This window comes from Lissotriton helveticus, chromosome 12 (genome assembly GCF_964261635.1).
Source record: "Lissotriton helveticus chromosome 12, aLisHel1.1, whole genome shotgun sequence".
Taxonomy (NCBI): domain Eukaryota; kingdom Metazoa; phylum Chordata; class Amphibia; order Caudata; family Salamandridae; genus Lissotriton; species Lissotriton helveticus.
The window spans coordinates 197,972,350-197,986,183 of NC_136073.1; the positions used below are offsets into that span (position 1 = coordinate 197,972,350).

At 40.5% G+C, this 13,834-nt stretch overlaps 1 protein-coding gene across 1 annotated transcript in view; it reads left to right on the plus strand.

The window, feature by feature from the left end:
• The window catches only part of LOC144798334 (dual specificity protein phosphatase 22-A-like), a 156,221-nt gene that overhangs the window by 12,557 nt on the left and 129,830 nt on the right, over positions 1–13,834 (plus strand). The window contains exons 2-3 of the mRNA XM_078669165.1: positions 7,469–7,502; positions 13,083–13,165. Of these exons, the coding sequence (XP_078525291.1) occupies positions 7,469–7,502; positions 13,083–13,165 (117 nt within the window). The remainder of the gene's footprint in view (positions 1–7,468; positions 7,503–13,082; positions 13,166–13,834) is intronic.

Consider the following 13,834-nt stretch of genomic DNA (forward strand, 5'->3'; position numbering starts at 1 on the left):
GGTCCCATGATCTCAGGTCGCCTTTCCTCTTTGTCCTTTTGTTTCCTTCTGCCTATGCGGACTGGCTCCCCTGCCCCACCCTCTGCTCCGATTGTTCCTATGCTGCTTCGCACCTGTGGACCCCACTTTACTTCCTGGTCTTTATAGCGCCTACTCTCCATGCTCCATGACCGCCATTCTCTGTTCCCCTCTGCTATGCTCCCTGGCTCATGTTTTTTTTTTTCTACTTATGTGCCTTATTCTTCTGGTCCGTGTACCCTTTGGACCCCCTGACGCTTTTACCCAAGTAGCACTACGTCACTTTTTTCACAATTATCCATATTCTGTTTGCTTTTGAAGCCCTATAGCGCCTGGTCCTTGCCCCAAACCATTTTTCCCGCCGTGTGTCGCACTGTGCGCCCCCGAGGATGTCTGCACAGTGGCCGTCCTGGAGTGCCACTCTCTGCACACAGTGGCCTCATTAGCGCCTCGGAACTGGAGCCCCTCGTAGGGTTCGTTAGCAGCTCTGGTGCCCGTGCACACGGGCCCGGTAATTAGAGTGCCCCCGCCCCCGGGATTTCAACTGCACAGTGCACGGCTAATTGTATTCTGCCTGCAGCCACGCAGGCCTATTATAGATGCACAGCTCCCGCGAAGCCTGTATTTTGGGGAAACATGTTTGGTACATCAGGCTCCAAGTCTGGAAATGTGAGCATCCTTTATTTTGAGATATGGCCACAGCGTAGTGCAGAGCAGATGTGGCCATCGTCACTGCAAAGGTACACCAGTGCCCTCATTGCGAAGTATGCTCACATTTCGTTAACATGTGTTTACAGTGAATTGTGAAACTCATTGGAAGCTATGGCACACATCTCCCGCGCTGATCCGGCATCACATACCAGAGAAGGCCTTGCAGTGATCTGTGCGAACTCCATGAGTAGAACATGCTTCATTTAATTACACTGCGGTTTTGGCCGAATATGTGATGCAATGTGAGGCCTGGCACTAGCAGAAACGGCAGGCTGGTCACCCATGCCACAGCCCTTAAAGGGCAATCTCAGAAGCGGGCCTAGAAATGTATGAGGCAGGACAAATAGAATGATAGCAATGAAACTGCTGTAACTTTCAAGGAAGTGACATCATCTTTTGGCAATGTTCCATGAAACATCGCAAGGAATGTAGAACATTCTGGCTTAGTGTATTTTTCCACCAACTAATCTCACACACACACAAATACACATGCTCTCTCTCCCCTCATTTTGGGATTTAAACAAAGAAATAGTTTGGCCTGTTTTTTTTGCAGTTTTATGTAAAGCAAATTCGACCCGAAGGTATTCGAGCGCTTCACACAAGCACCAGTTACATGACACAAGGACACATCCTTTTGTTTGAGGCTCGGGCAGTTTAGTGATTTGCCCACAATCAGATGATGATGAGCCGACGCCGAAACTCGAACAGGGTCTCCCAGTTCCAAATTCGGTAGATCTGGCCTTTAACCAATGCTCACATCCTTGCCCCTTGTTCCCTTAATTGTCACAGAACTGTTTGTACGACTTTAAATAGTTTCACTCTCGATTTGCTTTTTATTTGTGTATTTGGAAACGAGATTTGCTCATAGGTTACTCCGGATAATGTGGCTTTTTCTAAGAATGTATTTTCATCTTTCTACAGAACTATCAATTGAGGAATTTGAGCGTGTGAAAGAGTGTAATTAACTCTGCCACACACACACATAACCAAACACACACACACAACCACAAACACACAACCCCACACACACAACCCCCCCACACACAAACCCGCATGCACACACACACCCACACACAACGTCCCCATACACACAACCCCCCCACACACAACCCCCCACACACACACAACCCCAGACACACACAATCCCACACAACTCCACTCACACACACAACCCCCCCCCACACACACAACCCCACACACACACAACTCCACACACAACCCCCACCACACACACACCCCCACACACACAACCCCACCAAACACACAAACCCCCACATGCACAACCCCACACACACACAACCACACACACAGACACAACCCCACACACAACCCCCCCACACACAACCCCATACACAACCCCCCCACACACACAACACCCCCACACACACAAACCCCCCAAACACAACCCCACACACAAACCCCCCCACACACACAACCCCAGACACACACACAACCCCACACAACTCTACACACACACACACAACCCCACACACAACCCCACACACAACCCCCCACACACACAACGCCCCACACACACACCCCCACACACACAACACCACACACACACACACCCCCCACACATACAACCACACACACACAAACCACACACACAAACCACACACACACAACCACAAGCACACACACAAGCAAGCACACAACCACACTCAACCACACAACCACACACACAACCCCACAACCACACACAAAACCCCACAACCACACACACAACCCCAAACACTACACACACACAACCCCAAACACACCACACACACAACCACACACACAACCACACACAACCACAACCACACACACATCTATCTATCTATCTATCTATCTATCTATCGCCCTCACTCTATCTATCGCCCTCACTCTATCTTATCTATCCATCTACCTATCTATCTATCGCCCTCACCCTATCTATCGTCCTCACTCTATCTGTCTATCTATCTGTCTATCTATCTCCCTCATTTTATCTTTCTATCTGTCTATCTATCTATCTATCTATCTATCTATCTCTCTATCTACCGCCCTCACTCTATCTGTCTATCGCCCTCACTCTATCTAACTATTGCACTCACTCTATCTATCTATCTATCTGTCTATCGCCCTCTATCTATCTATCTATCTATCTATCTATCTATCTATCTATCGCCCTCACTCTATCTAGCTAGCTATCACCCTCACTATCTATCTATCTATCTATCCATCTATCTATCTATCTATCACCCTCACTCTATCTATCGCCCTCGCTCTATCTATCTATCGATTTATCTATCGCTATCTATCTATCTATCGCCCTCACTCTATCTATCTATTTATCTATCACCCTCACTCTATCTATCTATCGCCCTCACTCTCTATCTATGTATCTATAGCCCTCACTATCTATCTATCGCCCTTACTCTATCTATCTATCTATCGCCCTCACTCTAGCTATCTATTGCCCTCACTCTATCTATCGCTCTTACTCTATCTCACTAGCTATCTATCTATCGCCTCACTATATCTATCTATCGCCCTCACTCTATTTATCTATCTATCTATCGCCCTCACTCTATCGCCCTCACTCACTCTATCTGTCTATCTATCGCACTCACTCTATCTATCGCCATCACTCTATCTATCGATCGCCCTCACTCTATTTATCTGTATATCTATCTATCGCCCTCACTCTATCTATCGCATCACCACAGAATCACTCAGCACCACCACAGCATCACTCAGGGGCACCACAACATCACTATGCGTTACCTCAGCATCACTCGTTGCCACCACAACATCACTCAGCGCCACCGCAGCATCAATCTGTGCAACCATTCAACAACAACTAGTTCAAATATGTTCTCTCAATGTTTCAAGCTTTATTACAAATGTCACAAAAAGATGTTAATATTTCACTTCTGTTCTTGGATTTTCGTCACAATAAAATACACTGAACATAATCTTCACAAAAGTTATTTACAAAAGTTTAAGCTATTGCCATTATATATTACAATAACTTTTATTTAAGAATAAAATAAAATAAAAGCCATTGTTATTTGTAATATCATTACATCTAAGTCACGTAAATACAACACATATTGCATTACAAATGCTATAGGTGTCACATTTGCGAAAGTTAAAACTATTGGCATTGTACATGACAAAGCTATTAATTTTGCTATTTTCAAAACCAACACATAAATAAAAAATGTGTCATTTACAATACCAATAGCTCAAACTTTACTAATGCGAGACCTATTGCATTGCAAATGCTTGTTTGTTATTGATTCTCTCTCTTCTAATTCAGATTTTGTGAAAGAATACCAGGCTCCATCAGTGTCTTAAATTTTCTCCAAACACTAACTGCAGCAGTATCCATTTAAATATATATTGAAATTGATGCATAAGACCCCAAAATTGCCTCACTTGTAGAACTATATTTAACTATTTTTTGGGGTTATTCCATGCATCAAACACTCAAATGTGTTCCCCAATTCTTCTCTGGAAGACATGAATAGGTCTCCCAAGTGCTAGCAACATGTGGGCAGTGAATGGATGTATAATTAGTAAAGTGCAATTGTCAAGAGAGGGACCCCTTATTACCAAAGGAATAGGGTACTAATAAAAAAGAAAAGGTCTCTAATTGCCAAGCAGGATGAGGGCACCGTTGCAGGCTTAAAAAACTAGAGCCTTCGGATTCCTTTAAGGAGACAAGTTACCGTATTTCTTCCACTGGGGATAAGAAACCAGAGGAAAGTTGCCGGCTCCAGATGTGGGGCTGCCTTATCATAAGGCAAACAATAGTGTATAAGTAAACAGGATTACGATTAGGATCAACGATATTTTAAACCATGAGAGTTATAGTAATGTCTTGATAAAGATGGTATAAATTTGGACAATACCATCGAAATGCGTCGACGCCTTTGATATGCATTTTGTGTAATGGACTGGAATCATAGATATCTAATAAGTGTTTATTTATCTGGTTTCAGTCTTTATAACTGTTTCACACAAATGTAGTTTTTATTACAGTGTACTGTCTTTTCCTTCTCTCATTGTTTGTGTAATTGGTAGTTATAATCAATTGTCTGATTTCTGTCAATGGTGTGATTCTATATTGCAAATGAAATGTTTTTCTTATATTTTCTTTTGTCTTTTTAAAAAAACAAACGTTGTGATTATATAGAACTCTTGTTTTTATAATACATATCTTTTTAATAAATAATCTTGAACATCTTCTACTTTTGACATATTTCTGATGTACTGTTTGGGCATTGAATATAGTCCCCTTGTGGTAGAGTGTTTGTGAGATTAGAGTATTGAGTGATTAAATACGAATGGTGTTAATGTAAGTAGTGACCAAAGGAAGTTTTTCTCTTTACTAATTAGTAAAGTGCTTCAGTATTGAATCTCCGATACAATTGGAATGTATGCTGCCCATTGTAGTGACCAGATCATGTGACTAAATACATTGTCAGTGCATGAAATGTGTGTGTGTGTATAGATAGATGGATATTGTGTAGCAAGAAAGGGAAAACGATGCCCCAGGTGACAAGGTTGTATTTGTTCCAACCTTTTCTTATCTCATATCTATTTCACGTTTGCAGTAGCAATGTTTTTGTGGTCCTGAAGAAGGCATAGGATAATGATTTCCTTTCTTGCTGAAACATATTGACCCTCTCTTTCCATATAAAGACAGTTATTTGTTGAAAACTGTCTATTGCACTGTTTTTAGGTTTGAGATTTGAGAGATTTTAATAAAGGTTTTTTTCTCTCACTGCTCAATTTTAATTCATAATTTCAAATCATTCTGCACTGCACGTTTCACTCCCACACAATTTAATCGCACATATCTGTAGGTCTAATTATAGCACGCTATATTGTGTATTGCATCTATAGCTCTTGATACACTCAAAACATCTGCAAGCTCTCCTTTCCTTTTGAAAGGGTTGTAGCCCTTAGTGCCACCAGTGTGACATTAGGAGGAGACCCAGATGATGAAGCATGTCACAATTGGTGAGTGATGGGAATCCGTCCTTTTAAAAAGGGCATTTTTTTTTCTTTTGGAGCCTGCTAGAGTTAGAGTGGTCAGTGGTCATGCTCTTTCAGGTATCTTGTGGTTCAAATCGACTGTTTAGACCCGTGGATATAGGTGAATTGTACTTAACTGAAATTGGCCTGCAAAGGAAGTTAAGTAGGTTCAATGATTACTTTCGCTTGTAAAAACATCTTGTCAACATGGACAAGACAAAGATCCTAGGATTTGGCCGAAAGAAAATTGGGTTCACTCGGTTTTTGGGTGCTGAGAAGCTGGAAAAGGTTGTAGAATATAGGTATCTTGGAATGTGGTTTGAAAGAAGATTGGAATGGCATACTTACCTAGATGCACTAAAGCTGAGATCATCAGCATAGGTCAGCGGACTGAAAAAATGTAATACGGCTTATGGCGCGATGTCTGATAGACCGGTTTTAAAAGCGTACTCCGCTATGGTACCCCTCAGTTTTTGTATGGTGCAGAATTACTTTACCTGAGTGGCAAATATGGTTGGAATGCTGAGGAGGGCAAAACTTTGAAAAATGTATTCTCATTGCCTACGCCGGCAATGGTTCAGGCTGTGAGACTTGAATTGGGAATTACCTCATGGGGCACTTTAGCGTTTAGGAACAGGAGAGGATTTTAAAATATCACAATGGTGCAAAAATGAAATTGAGAAGAGCAAATTAATTTGGGCAAAAGAGATTAGAGCTACTATTACAAAGGCGTGTTGTCAGATGAAGGTTAAATTGTGCTCCAACACTTACCTGATTAAAATGGACAAGAGGGAACTTGCGGTACAGGGGTAAGAAATTTCACGGGCACAGGATTAAGACTACCTCTTGAATAAAATCTCAGTATATTTTATGGCTACCGCGTGGAAAAACAAACAATGCTTCCTGTATGTCGATAGGTTACCCGCGGGCAATTACGAAGAGAATTATTAAGGTTAAGAATTGGGATGAACCCCTGTTACGCAAAAAATGGGGTGAAAGGCTCTATGATAGACAATAAGGGAAAATGCACCTGCACTTTGGGCACTTCATCTGACATTTTACATATATTAATGGACTGTCAAAAGCTTTTAGATATTCGAATACAGTTTTTACGGCCGATTTTTAAGAAGTCTGATATTAAAAATAGGGCCCAGGTAGTAATCCTTGTAACAGAATTGAGCCATTTAGACATAGCCGTTGCCATCTGGAAATTTATGCAAAGGGTTAAAGTATTTTTAAATGGTTTTAGATATGAAATGTAATACAATCTGATGCATATGGTTCTGGGTCAAGCTGAAAGGGAAGCTGAGTGTATAATATGATTTTCTGATGTGTTTACAATGATGTGAGATTTTCTATGTATTTTTTTAATGTATTTGTAAAAATGTTTGAGGATCTTTGGTCCAAATAAACGTGAATAACACTTGAACTGGACTAGGCTTTGAATCCCAAATTGTCTGTGGGGTGCAATTACCCCAAAAGCACTGAAACTAAAACAGTTTATAGGACTTTATTACCAAATTTTATGGCTCTTAGCAACCGAATTGGGGTCTCTAATGCGACCTATGTTTTATGTAGATTTTACAAATATTTTATTTGATAGGTTTTGGTATTCTTCGCTGGTACTCTTTGGAGACGGTGCCCGTTTTCCAATTTCATTAACCGAGGCTGTTGTTCATGAGGCTCTTCCAAGAATTTTAATTTGTCATTTCTTTGTCCTTTTTAGGTTATTGGTGGGCTCTATCTTGGAAATATTAGAGGTGAGTTAAAATGTTTTTTATTTATTGATTACTTTTTTGGGGAGCGCGAAAAGGCTGCACAGCATCAGAGCACTTTGCAAACATTTTTAAGGTAATTTGTTGGAGGATGAAATAAATAATTGTTAGCTAAACAATACATTTTTTATGCAAAGAATGACAATCAAGTAGTATGTAAATGTAATCAATAATCCAATCCTGTTCAGTTGAAGGAAACAAGTAGTGTTTCTTTTGAGGAGAAGGGAGCGTTAAGTAGTGGTCTAGGAGAAAGGATTTGAGTTCTTGTTTGAATATACCGAACGAGGTGGTGATTTGGATGGATGGTGGAATGACATTCCAGGTCACTGGATCACAACTCGAGAACGACTATTTGAATGTATGTTTTTTTAATACTTAGGTTTCCGACATGAGAAGGAAATTTATAGTTGCCAGGATTCTTCAGGAATCGTAAAACTTGTCTGTCTGCTAGTAACAAGTTTGTGGGCAAGCAAGCTTGAAAGTGATTCTGCAATTAACAGGGCACCGGCAAGGAGCACACAGTAGGAAGAGGATGTGTTGACAGCGACCACACCCTGAGATTATGCATGTTGCAGACTGCAGGGGCACCTTTAGTGGATCAAGATGCATTTTGTTAATGACTGAAAGGATTTATTCGCCAGAGTACAATGTCAATAGGACCAGATCTATGAAAAGCTGTTTTCATCTGTAATTTAAATAAATCTGGTGATTATTACTGCAGTTTAAGGAGTTAACAGGTTTCTAAATGACTGACCGTGAGTCAAGAACGAAGCTCAGCGATTTGGCATTGTTGATCAGTGACCAATTACTTTCTAAGAATTTGGCAGGGATGATCGATTCCTGGATTTGGGAGAAACAAGCATGAGAAGAGATTAGAAGATCTATTTTGACAGCATTAAGTTTGGGATGATAGGCGATCACCCAGGTTTGGATGTTCACACGTGTTTTTGTGACCAAGGTGACATCCTTCAAAGTGATAACCTTCAGGTACAGTTGTACATCATTCACATACTGAAGATATGCTAAGCAAGAGTCTCTGATGATGATCAGAGGTTTGAGGTAGAGGGTGAAAAATGCTGGAGATACGATTAGCTCCTGAGGGAGACCCTCGAGTACAGTGACTGGCCTGATGCAGGAACTGCCTGTTTTGATGACTTGGGATCAGTTGATTAGGTATGAAAGAAACCTATTGAATCCTTGTGATCAAAACCCTTGCAACCCTTTAATGTCTAAATACGCATGTTAAACTCCACAGGCTGAAGAGAGGTCAAGCACAATTAGCACACTAGAATCTCCTTTGCCTAAAATAAAATTCATACCATTAATAAATTGTAAAATGTCATGATCCATGCTATAGCCATCTTGAACACAGATCAGTAGTCCTCTATGAGGTTGTTGCTCTTGCCAATTTCAGTTAATTATTGTGCTAGGAATGGTAGGCCTGCGATGGGACTGAAGTTGTTGAGGTCTTCTCGGTTGGTAGAAGTTTTCTTTTCTTCCGCAGGGGTTAACTTGACCCCGTTTGAGACAAGAAAAACTCTTTAAGTGAAGAAGTTATTACATTTGGCCCAATGTGAGGGCAACAGTGTTGCTAATTTCTTTTATTAATTTGGCTAGAAGAGGGTCGGACATGTGATTTGAAGATTTGATGATGGAGATAATGTGGTGGAGTTGGGTTTCTGAGATCCTTTTGTAGAAGGACCAGCAGTTAGGGGATTTTCTTCTCCTGATTTGGGTGAGGTCCTGGGATGCTGATGGATTGATGCTTCTTTGGCTTTTAATTTAGTATCAAAAACAGGCTGCCTTCTTTGTATCTCTTTTTAAAGTCATAATCGTTTGCAAAAAGTAGTGGGATAGTGGCATATTTACCAATCTTGAGGAACATTTTCAGTTTGTTTTTGGCCGAAATATTTTGAGGTATGAAGAATGAGGATTTTGATTTGTGATGTCTTTTTGTACGGTCTTGTGGCTGCCTGTAAATAGACTAGATTGCCATTTGATGGTTTTACGAGCCACAATCTTTCGTTTTTTTCTTGTTGTGGAGTTCTTTAGCATACCATTGTGCAGATTGTTGTTAATACTCTTCTTTCTCCGCAGGACAATGTTGTTGACGCCTGCAGATAAGTTATTGTTGAATAAATTGGCGGCCACATTCATATCCATGTCATCAGTTATTGTAGGTGGTTTTTGGGCCACTCTGGAGGTTAACTCAGTGGAGTTGGCATTTCTAAAATATCAGATCCAACTTTTAGGATTTTCTGATTGTCTCAACAGTGGTGGTGGAGGCCCAGTCAACAATGATTGGGTCTTTGAGTGATACAGGCATCTCTGGCAATTAAGAGCTTTACCGCAGCCCCATTTATGTGTGTGGGTTTTAGATATTGGGTCAAGGTATTTTTCTGAAAGAAGGTTGAAAAAGGAAAGACACTATCATTAGGATTGCTCCAAGGTAAGCTGCAGTCTCCGACGAAGATGTGATAGTGGTTAGAAAGTGTGAGTTGGAAGGTGATGTGTTACATGTATTGCTCAATGAATACATTTTTTCCCCAGGGGATGGTACATGATGTGTATTCTGGTAAGCATGGGGACATGGAGCTTAACTTCTACTGAATGACATTGGAAGGTGACAGGTAGTCGGAGGATATAAACCTGCAGGAAGTTGAATTGGGGTAAATAATCGCAAACCCACTGCTGATTTTTCCCACTCTGTTAATGCATAAAATTAAGCACTTAGGTAGTCGAAATAGGGTAATGATGGGCTGGGGTTAGGCATCTCAATGAGGTGTTGGACTCCAAAGCAGCAGTTGTGAATCATACAATTGAGAATCGGGGATTGCCAACCAGGTTATAGTGTCAGGCTCTTTAAAAACTCAAAGTTATATGGCTATGTTGGACTTATATTATACGCCTGCTAAGATTGCAAAATGGGGGCCACAAAAGGTAATACATGTCCGCGATGTGGGTTGCACGCAGCTGATGCAATACATATGTTTTATTCTTGCTTATCGCTCCGGACCTTTTTAGATGACATCGAGCATTTTATTAATGTCACGCTTAAGATTCGATGTACAATAACACCTGCACTGGTGATGTTTGGGGTAGATGTAGGAAACATATTAGCAGGTGGAAATGTCGTCAATGATTCAGCCCTTATATTTATCGCTATGTCACAGGTCCGACTATGTATTACCTCCCAGTGGCTATCTCCGGATCCACCTACATTTGTACAGTGGAGGGCAAGATTGCTTGCCATACATTGTTTAGAATTCTCAGCATTCTCCCGTAGAGGGGGGAGACGAAGGCAATTGGCAACTCGAGCTTGGGCACCTGTTGCCGAATGGATCGGATAAATCATTAGCTGTATTAGTGGTATTAGGACAAGATTCATGTACTATTAATCTATTCATATGTTTCTGAAAGTGCCTTTTCTATGCCTTGGTAGGCTTTATGTTTTCTCTTTATTATCTCTCTCATTCTTCAAATCAATGTATGCATTTTGTAGCATTTATTATGAATGTTGTATAGCCAACTCAGTAGCATTGTTAATTTATACTGATTAAATGTTTGGTCTCTATAAAAATAATAAAAAAAAAAAAAAAAAAAAAAGAGAATCGGGGATACGGTACTCTTGGCCCTTATCCCTGAGCAGCAAGAGTGGGTGGCAGCTCTCCAGAGTTGGAGTTCGATGTAGGGGGGAAACGGTAGGTAAGAGAAGGGGAAATAGGGGCAGGAAGTAGGAGGAAAGGATTTAGGGTGAAGGAACTTGCAGGATGATGTCTCTACTGAGGGAATGATAGATGGAGAAGTTGTAGAGGGAGCCCTATTGAAGGGTTGGAATGTGTGACAATCAAGAGGGAGAAGGAAAGGAGTGGCAATGAAGTTGATGTTGGGAAACAAATTGAGAGAAGATCTGAGGATGTGGAGAAAGGGGTTCAGTCTTATCTGAGGTGGGGGAAAGAGACAACATGGATGGAGGTTTAGTTTTGATCAGATTTGATATTTAGCTGTTCTAGATTGTATATCTCAAAACCAAAGAATTTTTCAAGGTTGTCGTCAGAAGCCTGTACCATTCTCGTCCTGTTATTAAAAATGGAGATGGAGTGGGTTGCGTCCATCAGATGTGATGGAAAGAAGTTCGGTTTATGACCATATGGGATTTACCATATTTGTGGAATACAAATGACACGCTTCAATAGTTTGTGTTATTGAGAGATGTTGTTGGAGAAGAACATCACGTCTGGTATGTTACCAGCTTTCAGGTTCGGTTATGATAATGGTCATCAGTTAGGACTTCAAGGGTGCTTTTTCAGTCCCCGAAGTCCTGGCTGATGACCAACATAGCTGCAATTTAACTGTATCTATCTGCTGGCTTTGATTGATCTAGCTCTGATTACCAGCCTAATCAGGGATCTCAGAGACTGCAATCATTAGCTGCAGTTTCCATTGTCTTCCTACAGCCTGCAACCCTCCCATAACCCTAACCCAGTGGATTCCCTCAATAACATTTCACCTGGTTTATGGTTAAGATTAGGAAAATTCCACCTGTAAATCTGCGTGGCATCACCACCCTCTACAAGATGTGCTAGTCGCACATGAGGCAGCCTAGAAACTCAAGATAAAGACATATTATCTGCTACAAGGAACATGCTAATCTGGGATATGTATACACTTTTCTTGATTTCATTTGATTCATGTAGAGTACACAATTACCCTTTGGTTCTTAGTGCCAAGGATGATTGTGGTCAGGAGTAGTGATTGGGGATGTGATTAGAAAATTCAGCCCTTTGTAGCTTTCCTTTATGGTTAGCAAAATGATTCTGCTTGAATAGTCGCTGGTAGGGAAATCACAAATATTAGTGAAAATCCTGGCTCCTTATTCTTTATTCACCCAAAGCTAGGCACTTTAAAGAAGAGACTTTGCCAGACTATCTCTCTTTTTGGGATTATAAGCAACAGTTTTTTCAGATAGGGTAGAACGACCAGTTTATTAGAGTGCACAATGGGACTTTCACAATTCCCTCAAATTAATCTGTTCTTCCACTGGAAGCCAGCAGAGTCTGTTCTGCTAATAGAGCGCTATTATGTCTCCACAGAATTTTTACCAACAAAACGTCATATATCCAAACTATCTATGACTATGGAGTACATTTCTTTGGGCAGCCACAGAAAAGAAAATTGAAATAGCACAGGCGTGAAGACATAAATGCTTTTTGGTGGAAACGATGGAAAACCTTCTTAAAAACCAAAATTTGGTAATAACAGACCTCAACCACCGAGTTTACCTAGAAATTAATGAGCAATCTTAAAAATGTCAAATCCCAGGTTAAGGATACACTGTGTTCTATTAACAAGTGAAGTAGATCTCACTCCCGCCGAGTGTCCATGGTCTTATCAGGGTTCATTGTAAGCTAGAAACGGAGACCCACCCTCACACTGCTGATATACTCAATGTGTAGGTAAATTATTGTATAAGCCCTGGAATTTTAAAAGATCACCTGTAAAACCTTCGTAATATTATGAACCATGACGCAGATTGTTCTTCACTGTACACCTGTCTGTCAACAGATTCAGAAGACAAAGAAACTCTTGCCAAGAATGGAGTAACCCACATTTTATCTGTGCACAACAACGCTGAACCTCGGCTGGAGGTGAGTTTGAGAATAGAGCCTACGACGCCTGTTGAAAAAGGCACTCGAAAAGATTAGAAATTGAATAAAGAGATAAAAATATAGTGATTGTCTTTTACATGTTTGATGGTAGTATTGTTTGTTTGTGCTATTGTGTCGTATTATTATTCAAATGAAAATTACACACGTATCTGACATGCTCAGGTTTGAGTACTAATTACAGACAAAAATGGTCCTAGATGTTGATTCTAAATGTGATTATCAGTACTTCTTCAATACAATACACTTCTTTTTGTTTTTATTTATTACCCATGCGATTCAATCCTGCAATGGAAATTTTTTAGGAGAAAAAACATAGAGAAAACAAATAGCCCAACACATCAGTACGTCCAACAAACCACAAAAGAAACTAAGGTGTGTCTCAACAGAAGAGAGGAGACTCGACTATTTATTCTTCTTTAAAAATTCTTATAATAATCCAATATACAATGTATACAAATGAAAAAGGGTTGCTGTCAAGTAGTGAACCAAAGGATAGAGTGAACAGTAGGTGCTAGTGTGAATAGAGAAGACCGAGATGGTCAGAAAAAATGAAATCTTCGTTAGGTCTAAGGCTAAAAAGTCCTTGGGGTTGTCAACATAGAGCCTGCCCCGAAGACTTTGTTCGCAAAAAATGTTACTCTTTCTTGC